This window comes from Mycteria americana, chromosome 7 (assembly GCF_035582795.1).
Source record: "Mycteria americana isolate JAX WOST 10 ecotype Jacksonville Zoo and Gardens chromosome 7, USCA_MyAme_1.0, whole genome shotgun sequence".
Lineage (NCBI taxonomy): Eukaryota > Metazoa > Chordata > Aves > Ciconiiformes > Ciconiidae > Mycteria > Mycteria americana.
The window spans coordinates 48,044,252-48,065,397 of record NC_134371.1 but is presented as its reverse complement, the minus strand read 5'-3'; the positions used below and the strand labels follow the sequence as shown (position 1 = coordinate 48,065,397).

The window sequence follows — 21,146 nt, the reverse complement described above, 5'->3', positions numbered from 1 at the left end:
GCTCCTTGTTGAGTCCGATAGTTTGGGATTGACTGAAGCCAAACTGAGGTGTAACTTATGACAGTTCACACACAGCCAACATTGCTGGGTACAGAAATCTGCTCAGTCAATTCTTTTACAACTCTTTCTGATTTTAAAATGCTTTCTCTTTAGAAGTTGTTCCTTAATGCCCCTTTTAAAATTAATGGACAGTATTGCTTATGTAAGAATGGAAACGGAAAATAGAGCATTTACTAAACTGGTATCTAATGATATCTAGTTATGTGAAATGCTAAAACCCCTTGTCTGTAACTTAGCAAAACACCTTGTAAAAGGGCTCAGAAACTTTACAGGAGTGGGCCCAGTAGTGTCAGTGAATGATAATTCAGCTGATAATATTGATAGGTGGATTCAGACAAGACCATAGCCAAACATGACAGTGGGGCCAATTTGTATGTCAATGTCTGTACATGTATGCTAATTTAAATGTGTTATTTGGCAGGCCAGAGGAATCCCTATTTAGTAGCAGATGAGTAAGATATCCCAAAAGAATACAAATTAGAGAAAAGTTGTAAAAAAGCCTGATTAGTTTTTCTAGACCTGCTGTAGCTGTCTGCTCATTTATCAAAATCTCTGTAATAAATCTCTGGAAAAATGGAAAAAAATGCCCTCTTTGCGAGTCTGTGCCACCAAGGGGACTAGCTAGGCAGTGGCATGAAACTGGCAAACAAGGTTTATTCTGCCAGACAGAAGCTGTTTGCAGTAAGATTGTTTTCTTACAAAGCTTGTTACACTGTAGCAGTTTGCTTGACTTTATTAAAAGGTTCCTTTGATTATTCAGGTAAGCAAAGGAGGAGCATTATGATTTCTCAGGACCATCTGCTGAGAGCTTTACAGTTTCCATAGGATGAATATATTGCTGTTTGCACTGCACAGTGGTAGCTGCCTGGGCACTGGGGTCCATAGCTGTCCCACTATCCCTGGCAGGCTGCAGCCCCTGCATGGCATGACAAACTTTGTTCTGGGTGGAAGAAATATCTCCATTTCAGGGAGTCTGACTGACAAGGGGGTAGTTTTCTTATGTTGCGTGTTGGATTTTTTTCCGGATGTTATTGCTTCAGTCAGCATGTAAGCAATTGCCCAGAGATGCTATATTCTCTCCAGGCATGGTTGTAAATACCATGTAGAATTCAGGTACAGTCATATATCTGTATTTACATCTGCGTCTATGTCTATATTATCTGTAAAATCAGTTCTGTGCTTTTTCTAAGTGCAACCTGGAAAGGAGACCATAAAACTGAAATTTATGTAGCTCTTTCATCCAGATGTATTTGATGCACTGTATATACTGATTTCTAATTTATATCTTTAATATAAGTATCATCTTACATTGTGGTGTAAGATATTTCTATTTCCATATGTTTTCTTACTCTGTTTTAATATGGCAAATAAGCAGTGTTCCATGCTCATAATTACAGGATTTTCTGGATTTTTTGTGAGCCAGTTGAATGACATAAATATCCATTTTCATATGGTACATAAATATCCAATTCCATAATTATCTAGGTATATGTCATGCATATTGACATTCAGGAAATACTAATGAAATCAACTGAGTTAGTATTTATTTAATACACTCTATTGAATAACTATAACTGAGTGCTATTAAGCTAGAGTATGTATTGTGAAACAGTCCATTGGGATCACTTTATTTACTTTAATATGTTATACTTTACAGTGTTTATTGTCTTTCAGATTAGGGGCTCTGCTGTATACGGTGTCATTTTTCTGTTCTGTATGATATTGCCATACTATTAGAATAACAGCATATTAACATTTGCTGTGAGAGTGCAGTTTAGTCTTTCAGCATGAAATTCATTTGTGGGCATAGGACCAGGATGAGGCCTGTGAATCTCTTAAGTCCTACTTCAGCTCTCAAATCAGTGTAAAAGCATATAAAAATTTTCTCCCTCATTTGGCCCAGTGAACAGAACTGCTTTTGTATATACTTTGATGAGGTTTGTGCTATGAAGAGAGCTAGTCCAGAGATGTAAAAGCCTCAAATATGTTTAGGTAGGTACCCACTGTTCTTTCTGAATGCATATGTGCAGCACTGTGGGTCAGTGCAGAGCTCTGCTAAGGGCTGTGCGTGAGGTTATACCCCATCCCTTACACTGCCGTGCTGTGGGAGCATCTTGGGTTGGATAAAATGCTCTGCACTGCGGCTAATCTTCTTCATGACCAAGGGAAGCTAGTAAAGTCTAGCAGTATTGGAGTTACTGTAAGTCAGTCTGTGAGGAAAAAGAGACCTTTGCAGGTATGCAAAATATGGGCAGCATAAAAGTAGTCCCATACAGCACCCTTTGGATTCCTTTTGCATGAAGGGAAACAAAGTAACTCCTTATAGAAGTGATATTTTTTTCCTCAGAAATCATTGGAGGCAGTTATCCATGACAGGCATGTCATGATTATGAATTAACCAGCCACCTCTGCAATACACGCCACGGAGACCGAAACTCTGGAGTTAAAATTAACACCTTGCCCATGAACAAAGGCCTCCTTACTAGGCTGAATACAAAATAGGAAAAGCCATTAAAAAAAGCAGTGTAAGTGTGTGGGAACTGAACTTTTGGGCACAGGTATTTGCTTCTGCAGGAGAGCTAATGAATGATGCACTGACTTGAGATATTGGAAATCTAACGTCAACTCCTGGTGAGCCAAAGAAACCCTGTTAGGCTTAAGCTGAGCTGTTCTCTGTCCAAACTGCTCAGCCTGAAGAATGAGATTTGTAAAAATTTCCTTTCTTTCCTGATGGAGTGGGGAACTGTGTTAATTAGTGTCTGTAAATTGCTTTGCAGTCCTGAGGAGGTGGCTGCTACAGAAATGTCAGGTGGTGTGTGCTCTTTCTCCAGGAATGAGCTACTGTTAGAGCTGTAGTAATGAGTTAAAGCAGTTCTCCTGTGTACTTTACTCCAAAAGGCACTTGTCTCTCGAAGTGCTACGCTGACAGTGACAGTCCTGAGTAGCCATTAATCTGTAATGTCCTTCAAGGTGACAGTAAACCCAGTTTACCCAGATGAGGGAAGCCTAAATAAATGGCCTGTCTGCATGGTGTGACACAGACTTGGAGCTTAACTCAAAAGGCAAAAGCACCTTTGACAGGATGCACACTCAATTACTGCGACACCGGATTTCCTGGAGATGGAAGTGTTGCTGACCACCTTGAGGGTGTGAGCCAGAAGGGAGAAATGGATGTCTAAAGCTGCTCTGGACAGATGATTCTAATTTAATTTCTCATCTTTGCAGATATGAAACAAAATATTTCCTTAAAAATAAATAAATAAAAGGGAAGAAAGTTATCTTGAATCTGTTTTAAATTATTTCTGTAGAGCAACCCATGATATACAATCAGTAATGCTTGTAGGGAGTTTTATGGGCATACTAGAGCTGAATTTTACATAACTGGGAAAATAAATTTAGGCCTTCTCCAGATGAAGCTTGCTGTGCTATAAATCTTCTGTGCAGTTTGAGTTCTGTCTGAACAGCCCTTCATTAAAATTCACACTGCAAGATGAGAGGGGTTGGGGTGGGTTTAGGTGAAGATCGAGGATTAGAACAAACAAAAGACGAGAAAATGCAAAGAAAAATAATCTGGAGTGGTTTGTACATGGGGCTGATACTGTGTGAGGGAAACTAAGGGAATGACTTCAGGAAGCTTAAGAAAATCAAAGGAGTAACACAATTCAGTAATACAATATGGTACATGTCTTTCAGATTACTTTAAAACAACAACTTTGCTGTATAGGTATTTTCTTCTCCAAATGTTTTTCATGCGGTCACCTTTCAAACTAACTTAATATATAATTTTACATAAGGCATGTGTAGCAGTTGACACCTATTTGCACAAAAATCCATTTTCCTTATTCTCACAGGAACTCAAAGCAGTGAGACTCAGAGCCAACAGATCTTTGGAGTAGAAGAGTTCTCATCTATGTACACCAGATCACATTGCCTTAGATTGGGAATGAATGGCTGCAGACTGACTGCACCTTCTTAAGCAGCCCAGTGTGGACTCAGGCCTATGCATCTGCAGAAGGGAGCAGCACCCATTGGTTGTCAACACGCAAGCACTCCATTCCTTCTGGCTGCAGATAGTTGCCCCAGTACCCTGTCCTGGATCCTTGTCTCTCTCTCCTCCACATCCTGATGCACTGGCTGGCATAGTAGCACTCACTAGAAACCTAAAACAAGATATTTTCTCCACAGGGGCCAGACAGGAGTAGAGAATACTGGGAAAGTACTCTTTACAGAAGTCTGAAATTAGTGGCTTCTTTGATGCTTCAGTGTCTTGTATTAACAGTAAATGTTTTCACCTTAAAGGGCTCCAAACCATTTATGCTTTAAAAAAAAAAAAAAAAGACAGGGAATCAAATCTAGTGTGGATTAAAATGTACAGCAGTCACTTTAATCAATTTTTAAATGCCACTGTAAGTGCAGTTTTAGTATTGTGAGTTCTTTTGAACAAAGAACAAAAATAATCCTAAATGATACAAAGTATATAACTGTACCTGTCAGTAGGACCTTTGAGTGTTAACAATGCTTGAAGATACTTGACCCATCTATAAATAAGCAGTTGCAGCAGTGTGGAGGCCCTCGTGAGCTCGTTTGGACTCTTTCGATGGAGAGCTGTAAGTGTGTGTACCCCAGCATGTTCTGATTACGAGAGCCAGAAGAGTCTTTGGCTTATCTATAGGGGCACTGTGTTAGGAATATAATTTCTGCTGCGAGATGGATAGGGCTTAAAATACTGAGCTGGTGTAAAGCTCAGAAAATCTTGGTGAGAAAGATTTTGTTAGCTTCAGAAAGATGCAACTGGCTGTGGAGAGTTGCTGCTGGCTTCGATGTAGGTTGTGTGAGGAGGTATCAGCTGCGTTTTCTGCCAGGAGCAAACATTGGGAATATCCGCTCAGGGTGCGGAGCCCACAGCATGAAGCAATATGAGCACTGCACTGTGTCACTGCAGGCTGAAGTAATAAAATGAGTATTTCTGACCCAGTGGATTTTTACTGTTCATGTTCACCATAAGAACTATGTAAATATGAATTCAAGCTTGTGTATAAAAAGCACAGTAAAATGGATTGTGTTTGGAGATACCAAATCTGACCTGTTAGCTGTCATTTTCATCTGTCTTCATATACTTTTCTGTGCTGCCATGGTATATCAGTTGCACAGTTTTCAGGGAAAATGGGACTTCTGTACATTTGAGTCAAAGCTGGGGGCAGAATGCGGCTGATCTAAGTATTAGCTGCATTTATAGTGGGCTGTGTTTAAAACTCTGCCATTTTTGAAACAAAATCCTGAAGAAGCTTTGTTTCACTTGGACTGCTGAAATGTGTCTGCGATGTAATTATTTTAATTGAGTGTTCTGAAGCAGTAGATACAGGCAAACTCCACAGGCTCTGCTGCTGATGCTCAGCTGGCAAGCTGTGTATAAGTCTAGCAGAAATTTCTGATTCTAAAGAAAATGTGAATTTTCTTCCCTCCCTCCATTTCAGAAATAGAGACAAATATCCTTAGTCTTTAAGAGGCTGAACGCCTTTGAGAAGCTTGTGCAACTCCTGTTGATATAAAAGCAATAAACATGATTTGTGTTTTAAGAGTGAGGATTTCCTCCATGTGGTGGTTTCAGAGGAAATACAGAATTTTGATATCTGGGGCCAATCTCTACATTTATGAATAATCCCTGCTGACTTGAATGAGAGCTGCAGAAAGTATGTGTCCCTTGGGTTCATTGCCCTTGCAGCTTGTCTGACACAATGTGTGCTACTTATGTGAGAGGCCTCTGAGGAAAAAGAGAGAGATGTGGAAGGCTAGAAGTTTTCTTGAAATCCTTACTAAACACACTGACTGACAGCAACTGAAAGTCTACAGGAGTTCACAGATTATAAGAGTGCTAATTAATCATAATACCAGCATAATCAGGTGGATGAGCTGTTTGCAGTTTGGAAAAACCCCCTGCAAATCTCAGTTTTGTGAATCTGTGGTCATAGCTATTGCATCAACGTAGTACGTCTGTTTTCTAGAGTCCAGCAAAAGCCATACTGCACAAAACATTCATTTCTGTATAGTCTCCACAACTTGGTGCTGGGTAACTCTGTGTCTACTCAGTTTCCCAGTAACTGTATGTAGAAACCCCAGTAATAATGATCTTTGCAAAACCTAAATGGTCTGTTTTCTGTGGGAGAAATAACCTTATTATTCTATAATTCTAGGATTAGTTTATAGTTAATTTATTTGCTTGTATATTGATGTGCACGTATATGGTCACGTGTGGGAGAATTACTGAGGAAAGCTCAGCTTAGAAAATGGGCTTTGCTTTTTGTTTTGGCAATAAGACAGTCTCTATTCTTGGTGGAGAAGTGAGTTTCAAGACTTGGCTCTATGGTCTGTGGAAGTTAGTCTGTGCATGCTTGAGTCCTTTTGAGTGTGAAGTTCTGGTGGGGTGCAGTTGTTATAGGATGTCATGGAGCAGGGGTCGCTCTCCTCAGAATTAGTGCGGTGGGGAGCTTGTCAGCACAACGGGCTGAGATGTAGCTCTGTCCCAAAGCTCTGCAGCTGCAGCCCTTATAGGCCTCTTGTGGAAAAAATGCCCAAATGCTCAGCATTTCTTCCCGAATGCCAGGGATGTAGAGTAAGATTCACAGCAGGGAATGCTTGGATGATTTATAGGAAGATACATGCCCACCCAAATGATTTCCAAAGACATTTTGACTAGCATAAAAGTCAGTATGAATCAAGACTTTTCCCTAGCAATTCTTGAACTGGAAAAGGATAAAATTTACCAGATGAAGAATTTACTGTGAATGGTTTGTTCATCTCTGTGTTTTCTAAGCAATTGTTTATTAATGCAAATTATTCAGGCTGTGGTTTGAAACAAAGATCCTGTCTTCCTTTGCTGTGGATCCAGCCTGCTGCGCCGAGTGACAGCTAGTGCCCCTGAGCTTGTCTGGAAATGAATATTCTTAGATATAAGTAATCTGTGATTAAAACATTGTATCACTCTGTCTCATTCAACTATTTGCTTTTGATTTTTTCAAATTGAATACCATCTTTTGCTAGCAGTGACTACAGTGCTGAGTAGGCTCCACAGAGTCACTCTGCCAGTGGTCTGCTTAGCACACTGTGACAGATCGGGCAGGCTGAAGAGCCTATGTGCATAACAATAGATTTGGTAGTTACTGGGAAAAGTTGCCAGGAGGGACTTTAAAAGATTATTACTGTTCAGGAAGCTTTCTCTGGGGAGGTTTGTTCTACCCGATTGGTTGTGGGCAATGGTTAGCACGTTCCAGGGAGAATGCTGTGGGCTTTGCAGTGTGCATCGTTCACGTTCCTTAGGCTCCCTCGGGAGAGGCATGCCTGGTGGATTGGCGGGTTTGTGTTCCTGTGCTAGATTTGTGGTTGTGTGCATCCCTCTCTGCCAGCAGCACAGCTTTGCAAAATTTAAGAATTCTCTCTTGGGTGCAGGAATGATGTGGTCCTTTTACATGTTTATCCCTTGAAGCAGGAGATCACTAAGCTATTAAAATAGGGTCTACAATTAATTTTCTCATGTTTAAGGAGAGATTCCCCCCCCTCCCCCGCCCGTATCAGTACCTCCTCATAACAAACAGCCTATGATTCAACTATAAGAATAAAACTTTATTTGCTGATATGTAAGTTGCTGCCATATTATGAAGATTTTCTTCTTGTGCTGCTCAATTATGACGGCAAAGCTTGTAACATAAATTTGCTTATATCGAGGCATGGTGTTTTCAGCCTTTTGGGAGTATGACTTTGGAATTTCCAGTTTGGAAAAGACAGGTGATCAACACTGATTCACAGAAAAATGAATGCTCCTTAGCAGGAAGCAGTGCCACTTACTTGATAATGTCTCACCAGGTTTTGTTGCATTGATGCTGTGCAAGCTGTTATTTCATGTTTAAAGGTATGGGAATCCAACCCATTGTTACTAATTTAGAAGGGCAGGATTTATCTAGGTATGACTTCTATGCTCTAGCACAGTAGCTTCATCAGTAAGACAAATCACCCCTCAAAGGTGCCTTTCCTACCCATCTCTAGTGCCCTGTAGTAGTGTGTCTCTCTTTCTTTCCTTTGACTAATAGGAGTCTGTTACCCTCTAAATGGCATTGAAATCAGGTGAGATTAATCTTACTGTAAGAACTGTTATCAACTTGTACTAATGTATGCATGCTAATTACACAGTATGAAATTCTTATAAAGAAATATGGTAGTAACCATTTTTTTTCAGACGGTGATCCTCATGTCATGACTATTATTCTAGTTTATGATGATACAGTAGAAAGAAGTTTAATTTCTCAATCTAATGACTAATATTTTTTGAGAATGCTGTATTTGTGAAAAAGTTCTATTTTGTTGAAGTTATTCTGTGCATGGTGAAAGGTTACGGTTTGTTTTAGGGCTTTTGATAAAAATCTGAACATACTTCATTTTCATGAATATTCCTATATGGCATAAAATACCTTTTTAATGAGTCATCATATACTTTCATGTGTCCCAGAGGAGGTTTCACTGTCAATACAGGAAAGCTGGTCACAGGAGTGAAGTAGTTTAATTTGTCTGTTTAGCTGAACTTGGTGTCTCCAAATCCTGTGTAACGGACTGTAAGGGACAACAGCTATCATTTCAGCTAGGCAGGAGGGGGGAAATGGAGGCAGGAGAGTAACTTTTCTCTGGTCATGTTGTAATGTAATTTGTTGGGTTTTTTCCCCTTTGTCAGTTCTTGAAACATAATTAGTAGTTTTCTGTTTTGCAAACAGTATGAAAAATAAAGCAATTTGTTGTTCAGCTTCACATGGGCTTATATTGTAAAGCAGACTTGTAAATGTATATAGACATATATATTTATACTAATGAAAACATTCATGAGACTTAAGGTGGTCTCAGCTGGTATGTTGGAAGAATCAACAAATCAAATGTCTTCAAAATAGATTTGGCAAAATGTCAGTACATTTACATGTTTTTCTTGTTCTTAAACAGGAACATTTTTGTAAATGTTCTTGCTTTTCTATGAGCCCAATTTCAAAGGGTTTAAAGAGGAGAATCTCAGATTTTGCGAGGAACACAGCTTTCACACAATTTTTCAGATACCTGTCTTTTTGCATTATGTGACAGCCCAGCTTAATAAGAAGTCTTATACTAGCTCTTAATGTTACTTTCTTTCCATTTATGCCAAAACAGATATAGCACCTCATTCCTTTTTCTCAATAAAATACCCCCCCCCCCAAATTTCTAATGAGAGAGTGTAGCAAGCCACATAGCTTTCAGAAATATTCATTTCCTAAAAGCATTGGTTTTGACCATAAATAACAATGCTACTGCTAGCAAAACCCAAACCTCTTTGCAAGAGGTTGGCCTCAGTGTGGTGGCTGTTTTCTAGCAAGGGCAAGCAATATGTTGGCTACCAGATGCCACACTGATCACTTAAGCTTTGAACCTTTTCCTTCGTATTTTCTCTCTGATTACTGTCATCCCAGAGAAGAGCTTTGTCAACAGATAAATGTTCTTCTATTATGAGTAAGAAGACAGGCAGGTTAAGGAAAGCAACTTGACTTCTAACATTGCTCCTCAATGCCCCAGAAGAGCGCAAATACAGGATGCACTCACACACTCGAGCTGGAGGCATGAGCAGCAGCCCGCTTTCAGATTCTCTCTTGTAAAGCCCAGATCAGGGAGTGAGCATAAACGAGGGAAATAAAGTGGTAGAAGGAAAGAGAGTATGAGAGAAAGATATTGAGAGAGAGAGAAGCCAGCATCATGAGATAAAAATTGGGCAGGGCAAACAATTGTAAAGCTGGGCCTGGTATGAGGCTTCAAAGTTGCAAATTTGCCAGTAAGCACCAATGGTGAAGAAGGGGTCTACCAAGCAAAGCTGAGAATAGCAAGCATGCACCTGAGAAACTATTGGTCTTTCTCAGAAATAACAACCTTTTCTCGATTTTTATCACTTTCAATTGACCCATAGCCAGAACTGCAATTAAGCTTCAATATATTTTATAAAAAATAGTACTTAGTTTACTTTCACGTAAGTGAAGAGATACAATTGCACAATGGTGGTTACAATGGTAGAAATACATACTGTTGATAAAATGTTTGCAAGAGATTTAAAAACATACTGTACAGCACCACATCTGAAATTGGGTGATGGCAAAATGAATCATACTCCATGTCAAAGTAATTTAAATTCCTAAATCTTTCTTTTGGAATAAATAAAAAAAATACAATGTGCAATATGTGTCTGACACTACCAAAATATTTCCTGAAGTTAAGCAATAGATTAAAAACAAAAATGGGGTAAAAAAAGACATTCATGCATTTAAGCCACCATTAGTCTCTGACTCTAAAATAAGGCAGATCATAATCTTTTTTAAAACTGTCTTTAGCCACTTAAATCCTCTTTAGTGCTTTTCAAGACAAGGTCTTGACAGACCTTGTAGAATCATGAGTTAAGATGCTTTTATTTCCAAGAGGTCATTTTTGACAGGCTCAGCCATATTTGAAATGCATTATATGGTAGAAAATGTTGCTTTTCCGTAATGAAAAAAGAAATGTAAATTAAAAGGAACTGAGGGAGGTGTATTCTTTAGAGTTTATCACAAATGACACTGGTTTGAGGGAGGGAGGTGATGGAAAGGGAAGGGAAAGAAAATTATGTGTCATCTTCAGTTTTAATGACGTGGAAAAGGGTGACGTTAAACAGGACTTGATGTCCATTATTCCAGGCATAGAGAGCTCTATCTCTTGCATTGTAGTCAAGCATGGATATATGAAAATACTGATTATGGAAAGGAATGTCTGTATACTCATAAGTGGAGGTTTTTGTGGAATAAGAATAGTAGACCTTGGCTCCTGTTAAGTGAGAGTTAGTAACATACAAGGTGCCACAGATCATGAAGGATTCTCCAGCACTTCTCTTTGGGTAGCCTGTGCTCCAGCTCTTCAGCACCTCCAGTGTATCCTGGTTTAGCTGGCTGATGACAATGTTGCCTGCATTCTGGTTGGTGGCATACACAGCCCATAGCCCAATTTCATCTGCCATCAGGTCAATATCAGAAAAGCCACCCCAAGTGTAAGGGTAGACATTGTGAAAGCCAGCATACTCAAGGCTACGCTGTGCAAGCACCCGCCCAGTGTCAAAGCTGTATTTGATGATGATGTTGCTCTGATACTTGTTGAAATAGAGGGAGCCATTGTAGACAACATGGTTGGTTCCTGCCCATTTGAACGGAAGGTTGTATGTCCTTGATTCAGCCCCACTGACAAAGTCTGCAATCGATTTATATTCACGGACAATTTTATTGTTAGTGTAACTATCCATGTACCAGACCTGGAAAGAAAACAAAGATTGGGAGTAAACACCTGGAACACAATCTGTGGTACATGATCATGATATGGCACGATGGATACATTGCAGAAAAAGAAGGAAAAAATGTTTTAGGCATGCAGCAGGCTACCAAAGTACAATATTGTCCACATTTCTGTTACAAAAGCATGAGGAACTCTTGAATTTCTGAATCAAAACTTACCTATACAGGTGAACTCTCAAGAAGACTGTTACTAACTACAGTGTCTACATTTTCAGAGAAATTTAATTTTGGATTATTCGGTGTTCAGGTCTCTGCTATATGGGCTTGCTTAAAGATATTTCCAGAGACTAATAATCAGAGAGAGAGATGGGAAATGGCATGTGAGCTAAGCTTGGATTTATGCTTAGAAATAGATTTGGTTGCATTTTCTTCAGCTGATGTCTAATTGTAAATTGAAAATAGTGTATTCTCAGTAAAGAAACCAAATATAATAGCAATGAAACCAGTAAAGTTTAGACACCATTTTTTTCCCTTAAAACAAAAGAAAACAAAATCAATACTTTTTAAAATGTTCTGTATGCCAGCTTCCATCCCCCCATTTTTTCCTTCATGCATTTTGCCTTTTCTCCTTTTAGTTTGTCAGAGGAGAAATCAAATCCTGACTAACAAAAGAACAGAATAATTTCTGGAGATATTTTTTGTGCTGATTTCAAAACTGGCATTAACAAAATATCTGTAAATGCCAGTTCAGGTCCCCATCTTCCTATTAGTTGAGCTGCTGTGAGGGGTATGGTTTGTTCTAATTTACATGCACACGGGTAGTCTTTGTGTTGCTTTAAGAGGGTGGCAGTGGGGGGAACGTTGAGGCTGTCTGGGGAGGGGGCTGCAGGGTGTGCAGGGAGGGGACCACAGCTGGGAGCAGGTGCTGGCGGAGGCGAGGGCCCGTGGGGATGGTTCTGGAGCAGCCACTGGCACTCTGAGGCGGCAGAAGAAACTTCCTCAGGACAAGATGGGGCTGAGCAGAGTTAGCTGCTCTCCTAAAGGTAATTGAGATTCTTGGGGTCAGTAGTAAACCTGCGTGGACATGACGGTCAGGGGAGAGCTGCACACAAGTCTTTAGTTATTACCATTTGTACGTTGCCTTTTGTATTGCCTTTGTTTTTTTCTGTATTCAAAAAAGAACCTTCTGGGTCTCATACAAATGAAACCTGGTGTTTTGACTTCAAAAGCCCTTTGATGGAGGGAGCACCTCGTCAAAGCTGTGGCCAATTTGAGATCCTATTGCAGATCCAAACAATAACATAACTTGGATCTGAGGCAGCAAATGATCTGAATACAGCTTATATGGGGCCGAACCCTGCAAATTTTGACTGTCCTGCATTATGGGTTATGCTCTTGGTAAAAGTGTTGATTTTTGTGTTATATTACTGGGGTTCTTAAAGAACACCAGCTCAATTAAATATGGTAGGAAGAAAAAAAATTGTGTAGTTGGGTCAGATAGGTGTATGTCATCCCTGAAACAGATGAAGGAAATGGCACAGAAGTGCTTGGCTAACTTTTGTCTTTGCATAGTTTTGCACAAACACTGTTGCTTTTTCTCTGAAGATGTTTAACAGTGAAAATGACAGAAGTAGAAGAAACATGCTTGTGAGTGTAACGTCCTAGGGGAAAATATCTTTTTAAAGATTAAAATAAAGCAAGTAATACTCCAGAAGGACACAAAGATATTCAGTGCCTTAACATACTCGGTTATTTTTCTCCGATGCTAATGGATCTGTCATCCAGGCTCCAAATCGGGTTCCGGATATCTTGACTGTAATGGGGCCTGTAATTTTCATCAATTTGCCACATGCTGAAATTAGAAAAACAAATGCATTAATGCAAATAATTACACAACTCTCCTTGACATCAGTCAGAGCAGAAGACCAATTGCTCTAAACTAAATAGTGGCTCCAGGGGATTCAGGCTTATGTTGAAGATGGATTGTCATCTTCACTGTATGAACTTTTCTGTATCGAGCTGTAATATAAATATGTAAAAATATACAAATAAAAATTTATTTGTGTATATTTTTGTTTTTATATATTTTAAAGCACAGTTACATTTGCTGGCCATAAAGAAAAATATAACCTAGTAAAATATCTTCTGAGCTGAAGTGAATAACATTTAATAATAAATTAAAAGAAGACATAAACTCCCCACACTTTTGCCTTCAGAAAGTTCAGTGCAGGGCTAGGATTGATGCATGTTTCAGTTTTCCATTGACCAGGGTAACAAGGAGGTTAAGGGCAGACAGGAAAAAATGAGCTTGTTCACAAAGCGTGTAATTGTGCACAAATGCCTGCGTCTGCCCTGCGGTTACACACACGTAGCTGTTCCAGTATTAGGGGCCTATCTGAAGTTAAGAAAGCTAATATGAGAATTATTCAGCAACCTTGGCTGTGTCGGTTGGTTTCTAATCCATTAGGCTGTCTCACATTAGACGGTCTGGGAGGAAATAATGAGAGTCGATATGATCTTGGATGCTGACCTTCCTAACAATCCAAAAATCTATATTTTAGGGGACATTAATAACATACCTATTAGCACCAAGCCCCTGGTGGAATTCATACGTTTACCAAGAGGCTTAATATCATACAGTGGTATGTAGATGATTAGATGAAATAGCATGTTTTTGAAGGAAAAGTGTTCCATAAGAATGTAAAAAGAAGTGACATATTTCATTTATTTCTTTAATTTAAAAATAAGTGGTTCTCCATGATACATGGTTGGGCTATATTGTATAACCCTATCTATCTAGAAAATGTAGAAAACACACTGTATCTGGTGTTGAGAGTGAATTTATTCAGTTCAAAAGAGAAGGTCACATCAAGCCTGGATTTGCTACTTTATGTGACTGGCAAGGAATGTATTGTGCAAGCCTGTTTTAGTCAATTAGAAGGGGGTTAATGCTGTGGTGACAACTCAGGGACTGCTCGCGGGGATTTCGTTCACGGCCAGGGAAGTGGAGTGTAATGGAAATGAAGATAACTGAGTACATGCTGGCACCTCAATGAGCAGGGTAGGCTGTGTCTATTTTCTGGGTCAATTCAAAGGCATTATTATTTACACATCTCAAACTATGTATCTTACAATCTTTTGAAGATATTTTGGGATTTCCTATTTTAAAGAATCCTACAGGTTTTCTACAGTTGGTTAGCACAGTACATAATTTTTTATTCTGGAATTTTTTTGTAGATAGGCTTCTAGTATTGTGTGCTGAGTGCTGTTTTTCTACAGCAAGGAACTGCTATTAGCTTGGAAAGTAGAGGACTATATCCTATCAAGGTGAAGGCTTTTATTTTTAGGTGGTATGTTAGTAAATAGTATCAGAAATGGGCATGAGGTAAACTCAAACCTTTAGAGGGGTCTAATTTGGAATTTGGAATATTTAATTTGGAATAAAATTATTAGAAAACTAATAAAGACTAGAAAGAAATCAGGAAAAAAATAATTACTCCTGAATTTGTAGTTTTTAAGATAATTAAAATACAATGAATGTATGAGTTAGAGTATACTAATTGGTGCTTTTAAAACACAGTATTGAAATTAGTAGGAAAACATAAGCAAAGAATTTGGAATTCTGAACACTGTTTCTTCTATTTAAAAAAAAATCTGGGAAGCTAAATGTGGAGTCAAAAATGAGCTGTGAACCGTCGCTTCTGAACAGACAAAACTTAAAGAAGAGCCCATGGCGGAGATGTGGGGGTGCTCGCCGAGCCCAGCTTTGGCACACAGCCTGGGTAACGCCACGTGTTGGGGTAGGATGGGAGCACGCACAGTGTGAGTTGAATTTGCAAAACCGTCTGCTGGCACGATGACTTTTGCGGAGGCCAGGCAGGGCAGCCACCCCACCAGGTACGGTGAGCAGCCAGCGCTCAGCGAGCGGAGTCAGAGTATGGGGGCAGTGAGCCGAGTCCCAGCGCCAGGGCAGGTGCATGTGAACTCACAGGCTCTCTCACCAGCGTGTGTGTTAGCAGATTGTGGGGAGCAGCACAGGCACACATCAAGCTCGAGGCCCCGCATCTAAAAGCATCTCCAGCAGGAGAGGTGGAACAGTAGGGAGTGTGCTTGTAGCCCATGCCGGCTGTTGTGGGGGGTGCGCGCACATAACTCCGTGGGCGTTTGTGTACGTGGTGCGCCGCGTGTGACTGGAACTTTCTGATACTAGCTAGAGAAGAGTGTTCAGAAATTTGTAGGTTTATTAATGTTTCTGAAGTGTCTAGTACTGTGGTTTGTCTGTTGTATTACTTGTATTGATCTGGAATGTATAGTTCACTGATTGCCAGTTAATTACAGGTCGTTAATAATTAATAAACCTCTTCAGTCTCAATTTGGTTTAAACTATATGAACTGAGCAGCTTTCCCTTGTGACAGGAGTCAGATGCTTTTAGAGAATGAGCTTTCAAAATATATTGAGATACTGTTCAATGAGAAAAAAGAGATGACATTGTACTTCAGCCACTAAATGATCGGCAGTTTGAGTCAGGGTATATTTACACGATTAAATTTTTATTCCCAGATAGCATGTAGTGGTCAAGAAAGGAAGACTGTTAGGAGAGTTGCTATATAGCTGAGGGGAAGCTGATTGAAAAAGTGGCAAAGCTTCTCTTTTCAGCATAACAAAACAGAACATCTTGTAAGAGGCACAATAATTTTTTTTCTCCTGCCCTATAGTATGTCCCATCTTTTCTTTTCCTTGTTGATTAAACAGAAACCCATATATCTGCCTATTTGTGATATAACTTGATGGAACTGGTATTTAAACCTTAGTTTATAATACAAGTTATAACCTTAGAGTAATACAAGTTATAATATAGTAATACAAGTTATAATAAGGTTATAACCTTAGTTTATAACCTTAGAGTAATACAAGTATTTTTTCCACATATGGTAAGCCATTCCCATTGTAGTGATAATTCATATCCCATCAGCAGGTTTCTGCTGTAAAGCTCAGCAGTACCTGAGGTCTGTTGCCCTACTTGCTGACAGCGTGGGCAGCAAGAAGGCAGCAGCAGAGCTGTCGGTGCCCACCTCTGTCTTGTCAGCACAGCCTCCTTATAGCTGGGAGATCCTTAGGTACAGAAGCTTAATATATGAAGTCTCCGCCAAAATTCTAGTCATGTAAGTCTAGTACCCTGCTATTGCAGGCAGCCTTTTTATAAAATTATTAATGTGATTTTAAAAATGGGGAAATATTGTTTGCACTTGCCTAGCCTCTGAAGAGTGTTTCAGAATCTCACTTTTCTGTTAATTTGAAAAATGTTCAGGGCCAAGTACATGGGTGTCATCTCTCTTTTCTTTTGAGTAGTCAGAACTCAAACCATTGCTTCCAGACACATGTGGACTGGAAGCCCTTATCAGTCAGTCCTCTAAGTTGAGAAAGAAATGCTTGAAAGAACAGCGCAGGGCCCCAGAGCAAGTCTTGGCTGAATGGTCAATTTGATAAATCAGCTCATGCTGTTTTGAACTGTTTAGGGCTGCGCAAGGAACTTGTAGGAGGAAATTGTCCCAAGTATTCCACAAGTCAGCTGGCTTGCTAAATACTGGTCTTGTGAATACAGTGAACCTATTGCTGACTGACTGGTGCAGGGAAATGTGAGAGTAGGAAAAAGTAATTGAGGCCAAATTGTCCTCCCCTTCTCATTGAAATCCCTCTGAAATTCAGTTCATGCTTTATTCTGTCAAACCTTCAGATGGTCCTCTAATGTAGTATTGCTTCCAATATTTGATCAGAAGTTAAGAGAATCAAGTGAATGCAATTAAGAAAACTGTAAAACTAATTCTGTCTTTTGGAGCCCTACCTTCAAATGTGTTTACCCATTCATTACAGCAGACCTATAAAAATTGGCAGAATCGGCATCATTTATGTTTTGTTCATTATAAAGTAGCAAGTGTGCTGTCTGTGCTAAAGTATTATTGACTTACTAATACAATTAAATAATTTATTCCAGATGAATATCACAGCATTTTGAATGAGATGTTACTGCAATATGCAGTTTATCAATCTGTTGATAACAACACTGAAATAATTAACGATACTGACTTTATAAAGATAATTCCCTTATAGCTTGCCCAAGCCTGATCTTGTATTTGATACAGAAGTTAAATGAATGACAACTCTTTCAAGAGTAACGTTCAATATAATGTTTAACAGTTCACTGGCAAAGCACTATAATATACCGAGTTTTCTGTGTGATTCTTGTCCGTAGCTTCCTCTTGTCTACGTAAGTGTAAAATGTGTTGATCTAATCCCAGCCTATATTCTTAGCTGCAGAATGAACCTTATAATTGTTCGTGTGGCTATATTGAAATTGATCTTGTATGCTGAGGTTTCTTGCTAGGGAATGGTGATACTAATACACTTAAAAGCAGGATCATTTACTTAACACTTTTGTGGCATGGCAAGTCTGGGAGTCTGAAATTAAAAAAATTCCAATTATTTTCCAGTTGAGACTTTTCTTTAGCTCATTTTGTATGTAGGGAAATAGAACATAGACAAATGTCATGTGAAATGGGAAACACTTCTGGGCTATGAATTTTCCATAGCAGTGAAGTGGCTAAGAATTAAAATTGGCCTATGCATTTTTTTTTTTTAACATGGCCAAAAACTCCTTTTTTTTTTTTTTTTTTTTTTTTTTTTTTCCTTCTGGCAGAAGGGAACATATGAGGATGTGGAAATAACTCTTGTGATGGCAGGAAAGATTTTTTTTTTACTGGTCAAAAAGTTTTGGTTTATAGCAAACCTCTGCTCTTTAATTCCCTGACAGGAGAAGAAGCAGATGCTAGTGAGAAGGTAGCTCATATACACATACATACTAGGAAATGTCAGGAAGTTCAGGAGCACTAAGAAAAAAGAAAAAACATGATATTTCTAGGCATTTTTCCCACCACTAAGAGGTTCAGATGGGGTTACACAGAAAAAGAGTGGGGTTTTTTAGAAGCACTCAGTATTAGTCTCTTTCCCTTGACTTTGAAAGAAGCAGCTGCCTACATTAGAAAATCCCAACCATAACTGATTGTAGTAATTGGAAAATCAAACCTCTCAGTATTTATCCATCCTAAATTGAACTGTAAAAGGAACATCATATGCACAATCTGGGTGTTTATGGCTTGATTCATCTCTTGTAACAGTTTTGTACTGTGGACTCCAGTAAGTCTGGGATTTCCTGTATGTATATATATTAAGGAAGAAGCTGAGCACGAAGTGACCACTAAAAAGGAAAGGAGATGTACTACCCCTGTAGGCTGGGAAAGTCTATGGGGCAGAATGCACCTGAAAAGCTGCTCCAAAGTGAGCAAATACCAGGAGAAGGTTGTGATAGACCCATTGGACAGGAGCTGTTTTGAAGATAGCTAGGAATAGGTAGTTGATAGTCCCAGTCTCTGTGATGCAAATGAATATTGGTAGCTGCTAATATATACCAAATGAATGTATGATTTATAGAAGGACTTGCAAGGGAAATAAAATCAAAACATTCTCTTGAATTGTTCATAAGCTTCATTATTCTATTTATTGTAGGTAATAAATAGGGGAAAATGAAGTGAGTATTTTTTTCAGTGGTTGCATAAATGACTTCCAAGCGTTTTAATACTTGCATTTCCCTGCTTATGACCAAATTTGTCATAACACTACTTTGTAATGTGAGGGAATAAAGAATTAGTTCTTACTTAATGGGTGTATGTCTGTTGTCCTACATAATAGAAATCCAAAACGTACAATAGTCTAGTTATTAGAGCTTGCTGAGAGGAAGCCTCTGGATTCTTCTGCATGTGTGCAGCAACTTGCCATGTAATATTTGGGAAAGTCATTTATCCTCCTGGGCTGCTTGTTCCTTCATCTACAGTATGGGGATAATAATATATATCTCTATTGCACAGTTTTGTACTAAATGATATTTGTAAAGTTCTTCAAATCCCAAAGGGAAGGATGCTTTGGAAGTACAAGTACCACTGCAATCAATAAAGTAATTTCATGCCTGCTCTGATATTTCTTCTGCCCCTGATGTAACAGCATTTCTTTGGATACATAGAATATTCTACTTTTGAATTTCTAACCACATATGTTACTGTAAAATATTTAGATTCTACATCATAATCAGATGTAGCTACAAATGAATCCAATGTGTATCTACTCTAATTATTTCTTCATATTTCATAAGCAACATTTGGCAGAGAATTGGCTTCTATGAATGCTACCCATATAATTTTTTTTCAATTTCATAAACACATTATGACAAGAATATGAGGGTCCCAAGCATACTGTGCAACCTGTGTTCTCTTATAAATGCACGTGCCTTACATGACTGCCAGGAAAGGAGCCATACGTGCATAAGTGTATGTGAATTTGTGGTGTGTGCAATCATATGCACTCTATTCCTATGTGTTTAATTGCATGCACCCTTTTAAAGTTTTGTGGACAAATTTCTCAGCAGCTTCAGCCTGAATTTTCTCTTATTCCAAAGAGATGGAGCAAGTTTCAGTCATCATGACTGCTGTGGTAATCATTAAACCTCAGTTAAAGTAAGACAACTGCTTACTGTATGTTAATGAGTGTTGAAAGTGTTGCCAGTGCAGATGGAAGATCCCTTTTAAGTGGCCAGGACAATATAAATAATGCATTATATTGCTGAAAAACACCTGCTAGGGAGAAGAATGGAAAATAACTATTACACACGCTGGTTAGATAATTATATTGTGAAATGCAATGAAATCCGTGAAGATTCAAGCCGAATCCTGTGGCACATTGGGGCCAGTCTGCCTTCTGCTGCCATAGGCTTCTGGCCATCAGGTTGGCATGAAGAGCCACAGCTGGATGATCTCCAGCATGGTGAATCTGGCTGGGAAGAAGGTGTGGGCATGAAAGCTGTTTTTCCTTTATGCTTGCTGATCTGAACACACAGTACCAGCTTTGAGGAGCTAATCACAGTAAGCCTAACTGAGGCTGTTTTTACTTTAAAAGGCACACAGGGGTGGGCCAGAAATACAGCCAGTCCATTAGCAGGCAAGCATAAAAGTCATTTAAGCACCTAAGACCAGGGAATAATGCCAATAAGGATGAATAAGTCTGTATTAGAGCTTGAGAAGGCCAAACCCCTTTTAATAATGGATGTGCTTGATATTCCATTTCATACAAGAGTTTTCTCTCTATTGTTAATATACATATTTTTAATAGGTTTTTTTTTACATTAGTATATCAAGAGAAATAGAATGTGTTGCAGGAATTCAGGATAGATAGGAGGGGAAACGTGGATGAAGGATAGGGAAATAACCCTTGTGAATACACCTAGTCATTCTGATGTATAGAATGTCTTATACTGTAGTCAATTCACTAATCAATGTTACAAGAATATGCTGTAAAAGCAAAGAAAAACAAGATACTCATTAAAGATAAGTTGATGATCTTTTGGTGTCCAATAAACTTACTGGAACACTCACTATCAGAAAATACTGTTTATTTATATGAATTTTCTTCCTTGCTACGGTATTGCAGTGCAGCCATTTTCTCCTGACTGCCTCCTGTCAATGCAGTAATGTGCTATTATGTGTGTGTACTGAGGAGAAAATAGGATCATAAGAAATTTCTATTTGAAGAAGTCTTTCATGTATTTTAGCCCATTATCACTGTGTTATTTCTAGTGTAAAATAAAGAAATTGAAAATAAATAATTTAAGAGGCTAACCTAACCTAGATTTTTCTCATTCCATTGCCTCACAAAAATAAAGAGACACTACTTATCAAGTT

General features: G+C 38.8%; 1 protein-coding gene across 4 annotated transcripts in view; it reads right to left on the bottom strand.

The window, feature by feature from the left end:
• Positions 1 to 10,044: 10,044 nt before the first annotated feature.
• Positions 10,045 to 21,146, bottom strand: part of OLFM3 (olfactomedin 3) — a 72,749-nt gene continuing 61,647 nt past the window's right edge. For all 4 annotated transcript variants that reach the window (XM_075508234.1, XM_075508232.1, XM_075508233.1 and 1 more), the window contains 2 exons: positions 13,109 to 13,215; positions 10,045 to 11,383 (listed from right to left, as the gene is read on the bottom strand). In XM_075508234.1, the coding sequence (XP_075364349.1) occupies positions 10,706 to 11,383; positions 13,109 to 13,215 (785 nt within the window). In that variant the 3' untranslated portion in view covers positions 10,045 to 10,705. The remainder of the gene's footprint in view (positions 11,384 to 13,108; positions 13,216 to 21,146) is intronic.